The sequence below is a fragment of the Gadus macrocephalus genome, chromosome 3 (genome assembly GCF_031168955.1).
Source record: "Gadus macrocephalus chromosome 3, ASM3116895v1".
Taxonomy (NCBI): domain Eukaryota; kingdom Metazoa; phylum Chordata; class Actinopteri; order Gadiformes; family Gadidae; genus Gadus; species Gadus macrocephalus.
Genome location: NC_082384.1, coordinates 24,275,047 through 24,296,128, shown reverse-complemented (window position 1 = coordinate 24,296,128; position 21,082 = coordinate 24,275,047). Strand labels below are relative to the sequence as shown.

Genomic DNA, 21,082 nt, shown 5'->3' with positions numbered 1-21,082 from the left:
ATATACCATCATTGATTTTACCTATTTGGTTTCTTTCTGGATTTCAATGGAACAGAGAAGTTCAGTTTTGTGCAATATTTGGCCAGCATTTCCTCATGTTATATTTAAACTAGTTTTATAAGTTACTGGGATTGTCCTTGTCAAGTCTGACAAGACTCACACTAGGTATCCTGTAGTATTAACAACAAATCAATAAAAACAGGAATTAAGGATTCAAATGTCTTTATATCATTAAAATCTACATGAATACACTTTGAAACAAGAGTACAACAAAATAGAATATACTTCAAATGTTGAATATACAAACAGTTCAGTCTGAACATCTTTCTCTCTTATATCCAGATTTCGTTTTTTTAAGATTGCAAAAAAGGAGAGGAAAACAAAACCAAAAAAGAAAATGTTAAAGGACTGAGTCTAAACAAGGTACAAAAGACCTCCCCTCTGAAGGAGGTAAACGTCAACTGGTTCTTACGCTGGCGTTAATCATTTTAGTGGTCGTCCGATAAACAAATAAGCTTAATACATCCAGGGGCCTGTCTTTGCAAAATTCCAAAAGGCAAAATGTCCCCTTTTTTTTTTTTAAGCCACCGCCGTCATGAAATAAAACATATCATTATTAACCCTAAATAAGTCCCAACGTATGTGGTCGATCCAAACCGTGCGCGGATAAACTAAGTAGCGAGATTCGACAGGGGGTGTTTTGTCTCCTTGTTAGAAAGAAAGAAGATGGATTTGTCCAAACTAAAACAAAAACTGGAGTCAGTACTAATACTGCGCTTGGTACAAGTCATGAAGGAAACAATACTGTACAGACAGTACATGTAAAAAGGTCAAATTAAACTAAGGCTTTTTTTCTGTTATCGTAAGTTGTACATTGTATAGCAGATATATAATATATACACACGTGCACACAAAGTTTAAGTTGGCTCTTGCTTCTCTGAAACGATTGCGGGGCTTCGGCAGTGCCGGCCAGTCAGTCTGCGGGAGGTTTTCAGAGAGGCTTACGAACAATAATATGCTGGTTTCGACATTTGGTCAAAACCAAACCTTTTCTGTACAACAACCCAACGGCCTCGCAAACTATGCTCATTGTTTGTTCTTTGCGCGTCAGTCGACATTTTGGCTGGCTCCAACTATTTCACCTCTTACTGTAGTGTTACATTTCAGTCTCCCCCCCCCTTTCTCTCGCCCCCCCCCCCCCCCTCCCTCAGGACATTGTTTGTCACGGTGAAATGGGCAGAACTGTAGTGATTCTGTTTGGTCCCGTTAGCTTAGCGATGTTGTACACCGTGGTGCCTAGGCTGCCCGTGTACTGAGGAATTGAGTCTGTGGTAAAAAAAAACTGGAGGTTCAAAAGGTGGTGAAAGGGGGGGGGGTGGGGGGGGGTGGAGCAAGGTCCAAGAGCTTGGAGGGGGGCTTCAGTCTCGCAGACTGTTGCTGGTTACATCAACGTCTTGGTTTAGAGAGTGTGTGTGAGTGGGGGTGGGGGTGGGGGGTGGGGGGGTGGGGGGGGGGGGGCGGCTCCCAGACGATTGAGATGTTGAAAGAGAAGACCTCGATTGATGCAAATGCAAACACACTCGCACAAATCACTACGAAACAGATACCTCCTGCTGCTGCTGCTGCTGCTGCTGCCCCCCTCCCCCCCCCCCCCCCCCCCCCTCACAAACACACGCACACACTCAAACAAACACACACACACACACAACCAGGCTCACACTCACACTGGACATTCGACCTCCTCTGCCTTAACGATGCTCTGGACGAAGACCACCTCCTTCGTCTTCCTCTCGTCCTCGGCCGGTTGCTGGGGGGGGGCCGCCGCAGCCGGCGCCGGGACGGACCCCGCCTTCGGGCCCCCGGGGGCCCGATACCCCATCACCAGGTCGGCGGCCTTGATGATGCCGCTGATGATGTGCGGGGGCGCCTGGATGGTCTGGCTGGCCGTGGACACGGTGACCACGGCGCCCGCCACGCCCCCGCCCGCCGCGGACACCAGAGTCTGTGGGTGGCCCTGGGAGGGCACGGCCAGCCGCACCACCTGCGTGCCGGGGCCCATGGTGACGGGGGCCAGGGCGCGCACGGTGAGCGGGCCCCCAAAGAGGCTGAGGCCGGCCTGGGAGTGGCGCCCCCCCGTGCAGCTCCCGGGCGCCTGCAGCTGGCAGGGGATGGTGATGATCTTGGCCAGCTGCACGGTGATCTTGTCGCCGTTCTCCGCCGTGGCCGGAACCATGGTGGGGAGGGTCTGGATCATGACCTGTGGGGGGGGGGGTGGGGGGGGGGCAGGGGGACAGCGGGGTCAGGGGTCGGAGAGAAAACACGCGATGGTGGGGGGGATCCCGCTGTATCATAACCCAAGCATAGCATGTGTGTCACTCAACGAGACTAATTCAACTACCCATTACCTCAGACTAGCTAGCAAGCACGCAGATAATCGTTTATAGATGCAGCTAGCAAGAAAGAAGCCTCTCTACATGTCCTTCCTGAACAGTCCCAAGAGAAAAATAAATAAAAGATTTGTCCTGCCCCGACAAATTTAAGACCTTGTGTTACAGTATTTAAGACTAGCATATGACATTTGTAACGAATCTAAGACTTTTCAAGGCCTTAAATTTAGAAACGTGAATTCAAGACTTTTTTAAGACTTTTTAAGGATGCGCGGACACCCTGCCGACAGCACCCTTTAGGCCCCGGGACCACCGCGCTGGCGTGGGCGGGGCTTACTCACCTTCTGCTGGGAGGAGCCACTGCTGCCGGTCGCCGTGCCGATGGGGGAGCCGTTGGTCAGGAGGGTGGGGTGTCCGGGGGTCCCGGGCCCCCGCCCCAAGCTCATCGTCGAGATCTTCTGGCCCATGGACGTCGCCATGACGACGGGCATCTGCATGGCCACCCTCACCGTCCTGTCGCCCGGGGAAACGCAGCACAGACGCGCACGGTACAGTGAGCGACTTTTCCACCAATCAGAGAGAGTGTCCCGTGCCGACCTTAAGGGAACACACTGGAAGACTATCGATTGTTTTACGATTATACTCGTGATCTCGCCGACGCCTTTATCCGCCCCACTTGTGGTTTATATCCACCATTAGGGAATGGGTAGGAAGAGGTATTCTGGAACTTAATGTGCGCACTTATTGTATGTTGTACGTCCTGGCAGTTAAAGAGAGCACTTAGCATCGTGTAGCGTCTCATCCTAGCAGTCTCTGCTGGATACGTAACCCGCGGAAGATTTACGCGCGTAACGCAGCTAAAATGTTGCTCGACCATTTTGTGTCAAAAATGGTCCTACGTACGCAGCTACGCGCCTGTGGCTGCGCTGGATTTAGGAGTCCGAGGAAGGAAACCCAAACGCCGCCGTGTTTGGGTGCATGATAGAGCTTGGATCGGGTTAGATTAAATAATCTCGGATATAAATAACAATAATCGGGTTAAATAACTTCACATGGTGTGTCTGGTGTGTTTCCAGCATTCGTAGTGTTGATCAGCAGAGATATAGTCCGCCAAGACGTTGAGGTTGCTTAGCAACCAGAGACTCTGTCCATGCAAGTGAACGGAGCGTTCCCTCTTCGTCATAACTATCAAACCAAACATCCTTCACATTCACCGAGTGAACATTATGAAAGTAAAATGCACATTTCTCGCTAAAAATGTTTACATAAACGCATTTAATGGCGTAACTATGTTACTATTTCCACCCAGAATAAAGAAAGATGTCGGCCGTATGCTTCTGTGCAAGCGTCACTACTCTCTGCCAGTGACGTCGGGTCAAGCTCCACGCTGATTGGGCAACGCAGCTAATCGTCATGCGTATGAGCGTAAAAAGTTCAATTTTTTGAACTCCTTGCGTACGCGCGTATATATACGCCGCTAACGCGGGTAAAATGTTGCTTTAGCGCATGTAACGCATCTACGCAGCTCATACGCGCGTAAACCAATGGTTCCCTATGGAAAAATTGCCGATTTTATACGCGTCTATACGCGGGGTACGCGTTTGGTGTGTTCGTACCTTTATTGTAAGCCTTGGATAAAGGGTCTGATAGACGCCCTTAATGTTAACGTAGGTATGGGGTTTGAACATCCAGTGGCCGGTCTTCTCAAAATGCAAAAAAGGCTCAATTTCATTTTCACACGTGCCCCTTTTTTTTTTTTTTTTTTCAACAACCGCGGCCGTCATGAAATCAAACATACGATTGTTGAACCTGAATAAGTCCCAACGTCCCCGTCCCCCCGTCCCCCCGTCCCCCCAGTCCCGGGTACGGCTCACTGACCTGGGCCCCGAGGCTGTGGGGATGATGGCCGTGTGCGAGTGCTGCATCTGGCTCCCGTCGGCGCCGGACACCGTCACCATCCGGGGGCCGCCGGCCGCCATGGCCACCGCCCCTCCCCTGCCCAGCGCCCCCGCCTTGTTGTCCCCGGCGGCGGGGGTGTGCGCCGCCGCCGCCGCCATCGCCGCGGCGACGGCGCCCGCCCGGCCGCCGCCCCTCAGGATGTTGGGCTTCTTGCTGCTGGAGGAGGAGGAGACCTCCGTCACCTGGAGCAGCATGTCCGGCGGGGGGGGGACGCGCTCGTACGCCGCCGCCGGCGCCGGCGAGAAGGCGACGAGCTCGGCGGCGTGGCCGTCGGCGTGGTCGTCGTCGATGATCACGATGTCCTTGGGCATCTCCTTGAACTGGTAGACCAGCCGCTGGCCCTCCACCTTGGCCAGGATGCCTCGCTGGTAGTAGTACCTGGCGGAGAGCGAGAGGGGGTTAGGACCTCAGGCTCCAGGGGGGGGGGGGGGGGGGTCGAAGTTCACGTGTGCAGGGGAGGGAAGTTCATGGTAGATGGACTGCATTTATACCGCGCTTTCCTTAGTCCTAAAAAAAATAAAAAGTTTGGTTCCTGTTGGTTGTCAGTTGAGGTCATGGGTAGGTAGGGAATTTATTTTATTTTTTTATTTTATTTTTTCCAGCGGCAGCGAATGATAGGTAGGTTGTTTTCATTTAAAAACGAGAAAATTCGCTCATCCTTGTATAGAATGAAGAGGAGCTGTACAAAAACGTAATTATAGTTTGCATAAAAAAAATAAAAAAAAGATTATTATTTGTATTTTTTTATTTTTTTTTTTAAAGCTCATAAAATAATTTGGGTCGCACATAAATTGACAGGGTCGGTCGGAAACCGGAACCAAACAAATTTTTTTTTTAGGCCTAACCAGCGGCCGCTCAAAGCGCTTCACCATGTCGCCTAACGTTCACCCACTCATTCACACACCGACGGCGGTGTCAACCACGCAGGGCGACAGCCAGCTCGTCGGGAGCCGTTAGGGTGTGAGGGCACTTGCTCAAGGATACCTCGACACTCTGCTCTAGGAAGAGCCGGGGATCGAACTAGCAACCTACCGATTACCAGCCAACCCGCTCGACCGCCTGAGCCAAATGCCGCCCAAGACCAACGTTATAATCTGGTACTGGAATAATTTGTGGGGCAATGACATACACACTTATTGCATGTTGTACATCCTTGCACTTAAAAGTAGAACTTAGCCTCGTGCAGCCTCCTATCCCAACCATCTTTTTGGCATACGGGGAATGGATTAACCTCACAAAAGGTAGGTGCTTGGCACTTGGTTCTATGAACATCCTTACTGTACCGACAGCGATATATATGGTTTCTCTTTGTTCAGACAAATCGTCGCTTTGGATAAAAGCGTCTGCCAAATGTAAATGTATCCCCGGAGCCCCTTGTGCCCCCCCAGACCCGTTCATACCGTAGGGTAGGGCTGCTCGATTAGGGGAAAAAATCATAATCCCGATTATTTTGGTCAATATTGAAAACACGGTTATTCACACGATTATTTTTGAGTTTGAAAACATGATATATTTATTCAGCAGGTCTCTCCCAAAAAAAACTTTGTAACTGAGAACTTTGAAATTGCGCCTTAAGAAAATACACAAAATGGTCCAAAGTAAATCTTCCAATCTATAATAATATACAGATATGTATCCAGCTGTTCTGCCCTTTCTATAAAACCAAAAAATAATAAAAAAACAACAACAACAACAATCAATTATGTTCATTTTGTGATCGTTTTGACGCTAAAATCGAAATCGCGACCAAAGTTCGAATAGTCGCCCACCCCTACCGTAAGGCTCGGCCCATGGTCTCGTAGTTCATGTCGGGCTTGTTCTTGTGTTTGCCCCACAGCTTGGACACGGCCTTGGAGTCCACCAGCTTGAAGATGCCCTTCTCCCTCTGGGTCCACTTGATGAACCGGGGGCAGGTGTTCTTGTCCTGCAGCAGCTCCAGCAGGAACTCCCACAGGTAGGTGGTGCTACCCGCTGAGGGGGGAGGGAGAGAGGGGGGGACAGGAGGACGACATGAAGCGAGACGCTCACAAGGCTCTTGGAACTCTTCAATGCAACTACTCCTCAACTAGTGGAACAAATCCCGCTTAGGGCGGCGTGTGGCTGAGAGGGTAGAGCGGGATTAATGTTAACCTGAAGGTTGCTAGTTCGACGCCCTAGCTCCTCTGATTCATATTCAGAGTGTTCGACACACTGCCCCTGATGAGCTGGCTGTCGCCTTCCGTGGTTGACTCCACACGTATGTGTGTGAATGTGTGAATCAATGGGTGAATCTGAGGCGATGTTGTAAAGCGCGATTTAGTTTTGGCGAATGGTTAGAAAAGCGCTTTATAAATGCAGTCCATTTACCATTCATCTTTCTGGGAGAGCTAGCTTGGGAACCCCACCTAACCGAGTCCTGCGATGATGAATGTATGGACACACTTTGATCAAGTAGGCCCGGTCACCTTAACACAGACAATACGATGCGTACCTTTCCCCTCTCTTGGCTTCTTCTTGACGCCGAGGTCCGGGGAGCCGCTGACGTTAGCCGACTTGGCCTTTCGTCCCACTACAAGGGGAGAAATAACCAATATAATCAGTCAACATCCAACAACAACCACATCAGTGCTTACACCACTAGATGGTGCTCTAGATAATACCAAGATATGGGAAGAGGGCGGGGGGGGGGGGGGGGTTTCTTTCTCCTCTACCTTTTCTCTTCCTCACGGGTTCTGGCTCGGGTTCCTCCTGCGTCTCCATCTCTTCCTCCTCCTCCTCTTCTTCATCTTCCTCCTCCTCCTCCTCCTCTTCCTCACAGCAGTCCTCGGTGGACACCTCCACCTCCGACTCCGTCATCATGTCGGGCCGCATGGCGGCGTGCAGGAAGTCCGGCGTGGCGACGCACGGCGGGACAAAAGCATCTGGGGGGGGGGGATACGTTAACTACACCACTCTTGTGTTATAATGGTACATTGTTTAGAAAATCGTGTTCAAAAGGCTAATTGATGAATAGAAAACCCTTGTTTTGCAATTATGTTAGCACAGCTGAAAACCGTAAAAGGAATGGGTGACCCCACCGGTAGTGTATTTTATGGGGGTTCACCTCCACATGCTCTGACTCTCCCCTGGCTTTGGGCTTCTTCTGTGGGGAGGAATTAGCCAACAGTTGCATGAGGCACAGGCCCATGTTTCTCACTAAACTGTGAGTATTTTTTTCCCCCAAAAAAGTTTGAGGCCGGTGAGGTGGGTCCTCGGCTGAAATAATATTTGAGAGGGGATACGTCTAGTACGCTGAGATTTTTGAGGGTCACTGATCGAGACAGCGGGGGATGAGCTACAGAGAGCCGTAAGGACAAGGTGATGTGATCAGACACTCCAGCTAAACAAACTTAAGTCGTCCATCGTGACGGATAATGCAGGTTGTGGCTCATCAGAACTTTGTTTCTTCTTCTCTCGTTCAATAAATAAAATACACTTATGTTTGTCCTTTGGAATAGTCCCAAGTCCTCAGTGAAGGAAAAACAGGTAAAGCAGTGGAAGCCCCGTGAGTGTTGCTTATTTACTTAACCTTTACAGTGACAACATGGTCAATGTTGTGATTGTGAAGCCGTTCCACAAACTGCGTGCGTGCGTGCGTGCGTGTGTGCGTGCGTGCGTGCGTGCGTGTGTGCGCATACCTGGACTGCGGCCTCCCCTGAGGCTGGAGGGAGAGTCCATGTGCAGCAGAGCCTCCGCAGCCTCGATGGTCTTGTCCGAGCAAAGGAGACGGCTGCCATGGACAGACGCCTCCACTGAAACACACATCGGGTTCAGCACGTTTAGACGACTGCGTCGTCTAAACGGCAAACCGGCACGAGTGGAACTACGAAGCACCTCCTGATGATGTTTGAGTGCCGATGCGAAGATACATTCATGGCGACATGTAATGGCGATAATGCATTGCATTTGTGCTTTTCATTCTAATAAAATTGATTAAAAGTCATTTGAACCTTCGCCATTGGTATACCTTATGTGAAACTATAAGGTTCCACAACAAAAATAATAATAATGATTAAATTCAATACAACAATACAGTTGGTTAAAATACAATTATTATAAGTAGGTGAACAGGAGGACTTAAATAAAGTATAGCGCTGGATTATCATACATAATGTTCAAGAAAAAAACAAAAGTACCACGTTTATTCAACAACAACAAACAAAAATACTAAGCGGTAATCAACTGCTGATATAATCTACCACTTTCATGTAACTATGCCACCATTGGAATCAGAACAGGGAGGAAGTCAAGGAGAATCTATGGTGATAGAAATGCAAACGGGCCATTTGGCACCAGCTGAGAGAAGCCAGGGCACCTGCTGTCGCTGTCACTCAGTAGCGGTGGGGGGACACACTATCTCCTTACACGCTACCTTGTCCATGTTTGGCTATCTGAGTGCGGGACCAGGCATCGCATAGGAAAGAGCAGAGGGCTATCTTTAGACCAGACACAGACCCCCGTGACACTAGGCAACAGCCAAGCAGGGACCCTATGGGACATGAAATAAAAAAAAAGGGGGTGCTTTGGTAGACACCACCGAAACAACAGAGAGCTCAGGCCTTGAGAGGTCTGGGGGGGCTTCAGCCATATATAGTAAAGGGCAGCGGCTTACATTAAAACATTTTAATTAGGGTGGATGGCTTCATGGTACATATAGAACTATATCTATAAATAATTATATGAGCAGTGAAGACTGAAAGAGATTATTAATAATACACAATTAATTATTATTAATTATGAGTAAATGCACGAAATAAAACCACAATATTGTGCTACTTAGGGAACGCCAAGAGGCAAGCGCCACAGAAAGTAGTGCGGCGGTAGTGCGACTTCCGTGTTTACACTCTTCATCCTTTCCCTCCAGTTCTCGTCAAAGACGTTCACAATTCCCCGTCACTCAACGCCTCCGCCTCACGGGATTTGCTCGTTTTAGCGTCAAGAGCCCGCCCCCGAAAGACAACGATTCACTCTGACTCGGCATTATCCCGCCTGTCTCACGGCATTGGCCCACTAGCGCCCTCAATCACAGGCAGGGCCCGCCCCTTAATGCATAACAATGCTTCCGCTATAGATTCAGTGAAAGGTTGATCAATTTGGAGTTAAACAAAGAGAAAACTTCGCACTTTACTGAATATATTAGAAAAAGATACCCCGCCAAATATAAATGGAATGACTTTTTTCGACTTGTTGCGATAATCGACGGGACAACACCGTTAGACTAACGTTAAATCTACCGGGCTAAGAATAAAGACATTGACACCAAATCATTCAGATTAAATGTAATCACACATGTCCACATGATGAGGACACAGTGATTTAATTAATGCCAATTAATACCCTTATTATTCAGGGGGGGGATATCTACCAAGGATGAAACAAAATGCCACGACAAAGTTCAACAAACGCAACCATAGCAGACAGAAAGATGAGCATAGTAACTCTAAGAGGGATGATTTAGGACGACACAAGAGATCGCCGCTGGAGAAAGGTTTATAAAAATAAATGCACATGTCCTTCCGACTCAGACAGCGTGGCAAAGACGCAGGAAAGACAACATCCTTACACTTCCTGGTTCCCCATGCCACTTCTGAACCCTCTTCCCGGCGCAAACGGGGGGCTATAAACGCTGATCCTTCTATGCAAATGAAAGACCGTGCAAAACCCTCTCTAAAGGTGCAGTCCGTGGATACATCGGAGCAGGGTAACGTTTTAAAACCGGCTTTTAAAGTGACCGCGGAGCAGCGCCATGCAGGCTGCAGCCACCAAGGTGAGCACTTCCTGATTGCCCCTCGGCCACTTAAAAACTACCCGGTAGCGGGAGGTAACATCGAGAATAGTTTGGAAATAGTATTCTGAGAAAGGCTTTTCATGGTTGTAAGTGTATTACCTGCTCTGATGAGCAGATCGAGTTGGTTTGCGGGCCCCTCATGCAGTGAAGTCGCCATGTTCTCCCTGGCTGCGGATCCACATTGACTTGGAACTGCTCGGATCACTCCGCCGCTCAGGGAAATCTCCTCGGATTCGACCGGAGTGCGTCGGCAGAGTTGTATCCGTCCGCCGCCCTATACAGGAAATCCTTGCAGCGCTCTACTTCTTGCGTGGAAGGACGTAAACAAACACAAACAGGAAGAGAGGAATCCTTTTAGGGAACTAGAGATGCGTGATAAGATCGGAAGTGAAGCAATTATCTGCGTCAGAAGGTCAACACCACTTTGTGACTTGCTTTTGACCACATTGGTCTCTGTGTGTTATCAAAAAACGCAATAAGTTTTTCTACAGGGGCCAGGGTACTTTGACTTTAGCAAAGAATTTCTACAACCGTATAAATATAGATGAGGTTATATAACTACACTGCAATATTATTTTTACAGACATAAGTATTATAACTTCAAAGAGGAATAACAATTATGAATTAAAAATTGCATTACTAACTATTGAGATATTTTTTATATAAAATGTAATACTGAAACGTTTTGTTCACAGCACAAACAACACATTTAGCCTTGCCTTATTAATTGGTAAGCTTATTTTAACCTCGGGTCATTTAGGTCATAGTTTGTTTTGCATTCATCAATGATATTTTGGTCAATGATATCAAGTTGAACCAAATAAGTCTCATAAAGAAGTTGTCAAAAGGGCAGATATCGAAGTCTAACATGTATACCGAAACAAATCAGAAAATCAGAAACTGAAAAGGGAACCAATAGCGTGATAAGAATCAAAACAAGAAAGTAGATAAAATATGGATAACATATACCGTCGATTAATGCAAGGTAAAAGCACATTGGTTACTAATGTGCTTCATTTTCATTCAAACAACCAACTTAAACCTTTAATAACTGGTCTTCATGAATTTTGCTTTGAGGAGAAAAGACAAGATTGTAATTTTCCAGCTATTTTCAAGATGACCTTTATTGTCCCATTTTGAGGTCACATGTTCTGTCACTTTAGTACAGATTTTTCTTAATCATAACAATAATAGGCAGCTAAAACACAAATAGATATGACTGCTTTACCCAGGAAATCAAGTGCTGGCTTTTCTTCCTATTAATAACAAGGAACATGTATTGAAAACAAAATCCCAACTATGCCTACTAGATTCCTTGCCTGCTTTAATACTTGCTACTTTTCCTCCATAATTCAGTCGTATAACAATATTTTGGGATTGCCAATCAAAACGGATCCAGCATCATTGATCAAAACAAAGTAGGCCTCCAGTTTCATAACGATATAGGAGTACTCAAGAATATCCACTAGGTGGCGGCGTTGGCCAGGCGGAGGTAACACCAACAGTTGTTTGCCGTTCAGTACTGCTGCTAACCATTTTCTGTCAAATCAGTTTTGAAGATTGTTTATTTGATGAAAAGTCAGCAAAGGCTGTGAGAAATTCTACATTATATTGCAGTTTAGGGAAAGTATCAAATAAAAAAGGAAAGTATTCATTCCATTACCCACACATGGGTAATAACTATGTGTAAAGTTATCATTACTGTTTATATTGGCCTCATAATAACAAGCATGTGGGACTGCCTCCACTGCATGGAACTCAGTTACAGAGCAAACTATCCTCCTGAGACAACTTTGATCATTTCTCCTCACGTTATAAAAACGGAAACGTTTACAAATAAAATAAAAAATCCCTTTGCTGAGCTGCACCAGTGAATTATAGATCACACATTGCGTGTGCAAAATAAATTGTATGTTAACGCCAAACTCTTCACACCATACAGTTTTGAACTCCCATGCCCAAACCATACTGCAGTGCCAGCACACAGGTAAACAGAACCCCCCCTCTCCCCCCCGCCCGAGAACAGGTCAGACAAAAACGCCATCGGAAAAAACAGATTTATATTACATAAAATCAACTCTGACACCAAGAGCAACCTAAAACGTATTCCATCAAATTAAAAAGTACACCACCTAGATATGTGGAAGTTCCCCAGACGTTGTTCCGTCAGTGACCCCCCCGAGAGGTCAGAGAAAACACAAATCAGGGACAGATGGCAAAAAAAAATATATCAAAAAATCGGTGCAAACAAGAAAGCAAGAGAAGAATCTAACCTGCGTCATCTTCAGACTCCTCCTTACATCAAGTCCACTGAACCCCCACCCCCCCCCATCAGACGGGCTCCGCACCCCCTGCAGGGTTGGCCCCAGCGGGCCCCCAGCGGGCTGGGCCCCGACTGGAGGGGGAGCACAAATGAAAGCGAAAATGAGCAGAGGGATGGATGACAGATGGGATGACGGAGCAGCCATGAAATTCGGTTTGGTATCTGATGACTAATCTGGCAAACAGTGGAGAGAGCTCTGGTATCTACTGCGTCCGTTAAGCCTACATCTAGTTCTCCACTCAAATACATCGGAGAATGGATAACACTGTTGTGTCTACCGGTACAGTCGACTCTGATTCAGATCAGCTCCTTCATTATGGAGGTTGTATGCCGGTTCAAAATGCTAAATACTTTAGACTCTGGGCTTTGTACAGTCAATGTGTTAACCAAATGAGTAGAACGGTGTGTGTGTGTGTGTGTGTGTGTGTGTGTGTGTGTGTGTGTGTGTGTGTGTGTGTGTGTGTGTGTGTGTGTGTGTGTGTGTGTGTGTGTGTGTGTGGTCCTTCCTACCTCCACCACCTTGTTCCTCCATGGTTGTAGAGCATGCTCCATGGGTTTTCCCCCGTCACCTTCCATCCAGGACCCTAGAGGACACCACCCACGCTGGAGTTTGACGTAGCGGCTCCACCTGGTGGATCTCTGGAGAGTTGAGCCAGGCCTGGGAGTGGATATTTAAAGACGCACGGTCACATTTCTGACAGACGAATCACATTCAAAATTCAGATGCAAGTCGGACACAACGCTAGTTGTGGAAAAATCCTTCATGTCTGCTCAGAGTGAGCCCCTCTAGACACAAGGGCTGCACCTTCAATGCCAAGGTCATGTGCCCCTTGTCACATGCAGGGACGTCATGGGTTTTGCATCGAGGGGAAACCAGAGACACTGGTCCACCCCCATGTTAACACAGAGAGAGAACTACCACACCCACCAATGTTATGTACCAATGAAGCTCGGGTTTAACAAAATCCAAGCATTGATAGGCGTAGTGAATTGGAAACGTTGAATATATACAGAAGTCCACCACATCTACACATTTTAATATATGGGACGTGTTAAATAGGTCTGTGACAGCGGAGTAATGTAGATCCTGGTAATTTAAACTTGGAATCATAATCATAAGATGGGAGACAAGTCTTTGAGTATCTTGTACTTCCTCACACACTTTGAGCGTTGATCCAGAGAAATCCAAGGAACAGCAGCATTAGTCAGTGCGTTTACATGACCCTCAAGAAAATCGAATTATTGGGTTAGTCCAACTATGATTGGATTATTAAGATGCATGTAAACACCTTAGTCAAACTATAATCGAATCGAGTTACTCATAGTCGAATTAAGTGATCTTAGTGACCTAGTGATCCTTACCCGCAATAAAAATCATATCTCATTCAACTCATCTCTGAGTCTTCTTCGATCAACGAAATTGCCACAATAATTTGTGCATGTCAAGGTAACCTATATAATTATCTGCGTCAGAAGGTCATCACCACTTTGTGACTTGCTTTTGATCACATTGGTCTCTGTGTGTTATGAATTCAGATTCTTATCTTCCTTGATTCCTAATCATTTCACAACCTCCAAAAAAACCTTTCATATTTGTATATATTTACTTTGGGTAACCTTTGTGTGTTTACATTATTACAATCAGTTGATGTAATCGTTTCTTAATATAATAACAACCTAATCTAATACACTTTTTTTCTTTTTCATGGGATCTTTCATGCCTTAATTTGCTACACCTCTTTTCTCTTCTCTTTTCGCCTTGCACAACAGACTGGATAAGATCCTGAAATTAGCACCTCTATGTACTGAAACAAGACTCATGACACCATGAATCAAACAGTGAGATAACAACAGACTCACACACCCCTTCTTATTCGTAAGAAGTCAGAGCAACCTTCCTCACAGCACAGGAAACTAACATTCCACCCCGCCTAGCTCTGTCCCTCTCACCCAAGGTCCCAAGCGTCTCACCCCGTCTCCAGGAAGGGCCAGTCTGCAATCATGGGAAGATGAGTGACTAACAGGAAACCAGATAGACCAACCAACAACAACCAGCCACACAGATGCCCTCATTATTATTCAAGGTTTATTCGAGGACAGATACAGAAACATAGATCAGCTGTCATCTGACGTTTGCGTCATAGTGTTATTGGCCAAAGCTAATTTAGGACACTTTTGGTTAAAAATAATAATCCAGATTAACATTATTAAAAATAAAATGAAAAAGAAAAAGAAGACATACAGAGAGAGCAAATTGTAAAAAAACGAAGTATGTGAGCAAGATTGTCGTTGAATTAGCCACAATTTTGTTTTTCTTTTGAAGGTGTCATATGTTCAAGTGGTCTGGCAGTGTTCCATAATTGTGTCCCTTTTACAGAAAAGGTGGTATATATATATGAATTAAGAGCATACACACACACAAGTCCAATGAAACTACAACAGAGAAGGGTAGAAACCATGACAACTGTGGCACAGGAAATAGGTTTGATCTGCTCTGGGCTGCAGAGGCAGGCAGGAGGGGGCCAGACCTGTGGGAGCTAGGGGCGGGGAAGGGTTAGACTAATATAACGTTGAAAATGAGACAAAAAGCGAATGAGGGAGTCGATCACACAAGCACAGCATGGCGGGTTGGGTGCGGGGTCGAGTCCCACTCTGTCATTCTGAACGCTGGTTAATTTATGTGTCGGGCTGAGACGGTATTTCCTTCTCTGCGAGGGAGCGGATCGTTTCCAGAATAGCCCCTCCGTTTAATTATTTAGTCACACACACATCAGCCACAGATCTATTGAACTGTACGCTCTTTTACAGTTTTTCTCAGTCGCTTTGGTTAATTTCAATCAGAATTGAAATTCTCAAAACTACCTGTTCAATTTTCACATCAGTGTGTCACTTGTGCACATGAAAAAAACAGTTTCTCATTTATTTGAACACGTTGCGAATGCTTTGGTACATCCATGCACATGATTATGTACAATTCTCTGCTCTTTCCTACATTATCCATTGCTTATGTCATGTTGATCAAAATGTATTGTAATGGTCTCTATGGAAGAGTCTCACCCACCCCCACAACATTTAGGTATTAGTTCATTGCATAAGTCTTTACATGCAAAATGGTTGAACAAGTTGTCATAATATGTCAAGCATATTTCTATACATTTCTATACACTGGCATTAGACTCTTTTTTTTTTTTTTTTTTCTAAATCTATCCTGAATTGGTCAATTGCTACCAGTTGAATCTTGCCTTTCTCTAAAGAAGGGAAATGTGTGAAGTGTTAGTTCAACCAACGATCAACCAATAGCTCAAAGGTGCATCTCCTGAACCATGAACTGGCAAGTATATATATAGCTGGAGCACAATACAATGTTACAGTAAATTGTCTGAGAATTTGTGGCCCAACAGACAGGAACGTCAGGAGTTGTAGGATGACTGCACTGTAATTCCGACAGCAATGCATGTACAGTTTACCCTAAGGAGATTTTCCTATGTTCACATTTCTAGCAATGACATGGTCTGTCAACAAATTGCAGTACAAACAGTCAAAGCGTAAATGTGAATCTTGTCTCTTGTCTCTTGCAGTCTCTTGCAATCAATCTCCCACATACACTAAGGTGTAACTTACAATTTACAATAATTGTCTTCAAAACTTTAGCCATAGTTTACATCAGATTATCCCTCAAGAGTACACTGTTATATTGACAACATGACTAAGCAATTTGACTGTCTTATCCGTAGACAATGACGCAAGGACTTGTCATTCTGATGGCACTGACATGTTCATTGAAACAGATATTTACTTTTGAGAGATGAACTAAGGATTTTGAGCAAGAGACTGGCTTTTGCAGGTAATCCATGGTGTTTTGCTATTTGAACGCATTGTTTTGAGAAATGCACTTACTGCTTTGCAAATTTCATTTCAGATCTGAGAAATGTACCAAAGCGACTGAGAAAAACTGTAATAGGAAGAGGGCTTTTTGTGTGGGTTTAGGTGTGCGTCTGAATCGACTGTGCACCAGGCGTTTCTGTACAGGTTTTGGCCTATATTGGCCCAACTGCATTGAGCAAAATGAAATGATAGCATAGCATGATGTTAATAGTAAAGCTACCCAAACATGTCGACTAACCAGAACACGCCCTTCCCAGCAGAACGGGGTGTGTGGAGATCGAGGATGTGAAACTGACTCGACTGGCTGTAAAGTAGCAGCAGGTTCAGGGAAAGAATCTTCACCAGCGACAAACCATGAGAAACATCAAAATGATCTCGACGAAGTACACAACCACAAAGGCATGTCTAGGTTTGATAGGACAGCTCTCTACACCAATGTTAAAAGTATGTATTTAACTAATGTTTATCGGATATTTGGGAATCCAGGTTCAACAGGTTAGGTATGTTAAGACTACAGTCACAACAAAGACATCCATATTCACATTAAGGGTCTGGGGGGAGCCACCATTCCACCACACCCACTGTCATTTGACCTAACCCACACTGAGGAGGGGTGTGTGTGTGTGTGTGTGTGTGTGTGTGTGTGTGTGTGTGTGTGTGTGTGTGTGTGTGTGTGTGCACTGTGCACCACAGTATGAAGGCAGGTGTCACATTGTGCCAACCGATTGCCAACAGCAGACGTGGCACTACAACAATGAACGCGGTTGTGTCGTTGTTCCCGAGATGCTCATCACAATGGAGTCGGGTATTGGCATGCTCCAAAGGAACGATGGAAGGAAGAAAGAAGACAGAGAGACATGCTAATGTGTGCTTTGGGGTGCATATCTCTCTTAACAAATGCTTATTATTGTCCTTGCATTTCTTTAACCCTCATCTATATCTTGCACAAATAAGCACTCAGTAAAAGATGGAAGGAAGGTAGACAGAGACAGACAGACAGACAGACAGACAGACAGACAGACAGACAGACAGACAGACAGACAGACAGACAGACAGACAGACAGACAGACAGACAGACAGACAGACAGACAGAGACGTTTGCTTTGAGGTGCATATCTCTACAAATGTTTTTATAGAGATATGAGAGATATTTGTCATTGTATTTCCCCCCCCCCCCCCCCCCCATCTATATCAAATAAGCAGTCAGTAAAAGGAGAACAGAAACGAGGAAATCCCGAACACACATATTTTTGATAAAGAGTGTGAACTTTGAATAGCAACGTCTTTTCAGATGCATGCTAAACAGGTCGAACCGGATTGGCGACAGGGCTGCACACAAACCACTGTAGGAACCGGTAGAACACAAACATTTGGGCTAACTGGGCAAACGGCTAACTTAACAACAATGAATGGATTCAGAAGACAAGGAGTGAGACTCACCCGCATGCGTGTGACCCTTGCACCTCGGTATCACACTAACCCATCAGCCACTGGTCATTATGTCAAACGTCCTCATCAAGCAGTAAACTCAAAGCCTTGAATAGTGGGTTGTGAGGCGGACAAGACGAGGTTGATAAGAAGCCCTGAAGACCCTGTAGCTCGGCTCTGTTCTTACCGGGGGTGAAGGAGGGCGGACAGTAGAGCAGGACGGTGGATGTTGTTGCTCCGAGTGTTAGTTTGTGTGTATGCGTGTGTGTGTGTGTGAGTCACAGAGTCTCATGACCACACTGGAAACTGCCAAATCATCTCGCCGCCGAGCAAACTGTCCCCCGACGAGACCACGCTTCCTCCGGAGACCTGCTGAGTCGAGGCCGGGCTCGATGGCCGGTCCTCCAGCAGAGAATACATCCCATAAAAACCATGGCAGGGAGAGACTGGGTGAGAGTGAGGGGAGTGGAGGAAATCCTTTTCATCTCCATGCCGACACTGATCTTTCCTTCTCTCCGTTGGAGGTGGTCGTTTGTGGCGTGCAGCTTCCCACACATTGCCTCAGACCTTAGCGTAGCTATCCGTCTGTCTGTCTGTCTGTCTGTCTGTCTGTCTGTCCTCCAGCAGTCTCTATCCTCCAGCCCTGATGCCTGACTGAACGCTGTCTGCCTACTCACTCCATGCGGTGTAAGGAACCTCTGAGAGCAACTCAGCACTTCTCCGAGCTTTAGCCCTGCCCTCGGATCACATGACACTGTGTGTGTGTGTGTGTGTGTGTGTGTGTGTGTGTGTGTGTGTGTGTGTGTGTGTGTGTGTGTGTGTGTGTGTGTGTGTGTGTGTGTGTGTGTGTGCAGGAACAAGACACACACGCACACACACCAAATCACATGTTCATTTGACAACAGAGCTTTTGTTTCAAGAGACTGAGGACTGTTGCAAGTCCCGCCCTACCGTTTGGCTCGACCAATAGTAATGAAACAACCAACATCACAGCCAGCAGGATATTAACATACTTAAAGATTCACCAACATGTGGCATTTGGCTTCAATGCTCACTGCTCAATTTCCCTGGCAAGTTGCTATTAAAAGACTCCCAAATGTGAATCTAAAAGTAATTTACTTTCACCCACCTTAATAATATTAGTGGAACACACACACACACACACACACACACACACACACACACACACACACACACACACACACACACACACACACACCCCTTCCCTTTCCATCCCAAGTACTAGCTTGTGACCACACAAACAAACGTGCAATATATCACAGGTTCTAATCAAATATAACACAGTGAATCATAGGAGTCACTTTACCACTCCTTGCTTATAACGTGAGCCGAGAAAAGCAGAACGACTGTAACAAAGGCCTCACAGTCACCCACAGTCACGCTCAGACACGGTTTTGAATGGCAAAATGTCAGGCTTATTCTGTAACAAACATTGTCCCCACAAGAATACTCTGTCATATGTGTCAGCATAGCTTCAAGCACTTTAACCAACATTCATGGTCTTTGGATTTGACTGCTGCAACTAAGTTTGTACTCAACTGCTCAGTCACTGTTTTATTTTGGCTTGGCTTCTACTAAGTCACCTCATTGTGTCCAGACTGGCTCCTCGGGTCTGTTTGTAGATCAAAGGTCCATTATAAACAGAATAAAGGTCTGACTGCCGGGGTCCTGCACTAGGAACGTGGTGTGGAATACGTGTTTAAACCACATTATGCTAAACACTTTGGACATCAGGTCAAACAATCGGTAGCAAAGGGACGAGATGAAGAAAGTCGGAGGATAGTGACACAGTAATAAACAAATAAATAAACCACACACACACACACACACACACACACACACACACACACACACACACACACACACACACACACACACACACACACACACACACACACACACACACACACACACACACACACACACACACACACACACACACACCTCTGGGTCAACACGCAGAGCAAACATGTCGCTCACCGCATGGACTCAGATCACAGTTTAAACCAAGGGTTCCCAACCTTCCAGCATATTCATAAACTAATTTGGAGGACCGATAGTCAGTTTTAATGCCTTCATTTTAAGATGCATCATACTGTTTACTAAGATGGTTTATTTTTCCTATTCACAACAATTAAAGCAACAGCAATGAAATGCTTATGTCTCAGGCTCCCTTCAACAATCCAATAATATAAGATGAATACGGTTTAAAAGAGAAACACAAGAAAAGTCACCTGAAACCTAAATAAACACAAAAGTAGTGCAAACACTAATTATTATTATTTATTTTTTTGCTTTTCTAGAAATATTTCAAGGCCCGGTTCTAACGAGTCTAACGGACTCCGGTCCGCGGACCGCGGGTTGGGAACCCCTGGTTTAAGCGACATAGAGTGTACTGGGGACTGGGGAGATTAACGTCCCAGTAGCCTAAGCCTTACCAGGTTAGGGATCGATAAATTATCGACATTTTATATATTACAGGCAGAACAGACGGAGCTGGTGATGGGGTGAACTTGTGTGTAGTGAGTGATGCGTGAACTCACCCTCGCCGCCTCCCCTCACCCTCGCCTTTTACTTTGAAAATCCCTTTTACTCTGGAGTCTCAGCGCTGCAAACTTTTAATCTCCGAGGTCGTCGAGGTTCAACCCTTGAGCTGTCAGGAGCTAGCCTAGCCACCGGGAATCGAACCGACCACACCAGAGTGATCTCTGAGTATAAAGACCGCGACATCGCCTCCTAGGGAGTTCCCTGGAAGGACTTTAAAACAACGAGGAGGAAGGCTGTGGTTGAAACGGTAACACTAACCCCCTCAGCATTTAAAGTATGCTTTGAGGCGGGGGAGGAGGAGGTCCTTTGGTGATGGATGATCGATCCAGGTCACCGCAGTCAGTGATCAGTGACACGCTCATCCCGGTGAGCGACAGTCGTGACGTCACCACGCACAAGTCATTACAAGGTCTTTATTATAGAAGGCTACCCTGGGCCCCACGTCTCTAGCGCGTCGTAGACGTTTCTTTGTAATATGGTTTCCTCCTATATTTCCATCATTGATTCCCGTTGTCCTCGGTGGACATGTATGGAAAATGATGGACACGTTAATCTTAATTATTTTGACCAATTAATTTATTGTAAGTCGCTTCTGATAAAAGCGTCTGCTAAATGCCCTGAATGTAAATGACTTTGTGGTTCCGGTAAATAATGGCTTATTCTTTGTCAATCAATAGTCCACCAATTGAAAACGTCTAAGAATCTAGGATGCAATTCCTTAACCTT

The 21,082-nt window shown here is 46.0% G+C and overlaps 1 protein-coding gene across 5 annotated transcripts; it reads right to left on the bottom strand.

The window, feature by feature from the left end:
- Nucleotides 1-205: 205 nt before the first annotated feature.
- LOC132454702 (ETS-related transcription factor Elf-2-like) lies at nucleotides 206-20,685 on the bottom strand. 5 transcript variants are annotated; one of them, XM_060048226.1, is made up of 10 exons: nucleotides 20,353-20,685; nucleotides 12,992-13,133; nucleotides 10,252-10,457; nucleotides 8,003-8,116; nucleotides 7,037-7,246; nucleotides 6,817-6,894; nucleotides 6,122-6,317; nucleotides 4,266-4,724; nucleotides 2,729-2,900; nucleotides 206-2,257 (listed from the first exon to the last, which is right to left on the bottom strand). In XM_060048226.1, the coding sequence occupies exons 3-10, from the start codon at nucleotides 10,307-10,309 to the stop codon at nucleotides 1,721-1,723; spliced, it is 1,824 nt and encodes a 607-aa protein (XP_059904209.1). In that variant the 5' UTR covers nucleotides 10,310-10,457; nucleotides 12,992-13,133; nucleotides 20,353-20,685; the 3' UTR covers nucleotides 206-1,720. The 5 variants fall into 5 exon arrangements, with proteins under 5 accessions (XP_059904209.1, XP_059904205.1, XP_059904207.1 ...); XM_060048222.1 differs by lacking the exon at nucleotides 20,353-20,685 and adding an exon at nucleotides 17,801-18,495; XM_060048224.1 differs by lacking the exon at nucleotides 20,353-20,685 and adding an exon at nucleotides 17,976-18,495.
- Nucleotides 20,686-21,082: the final 397 nt, after the last annotated feature.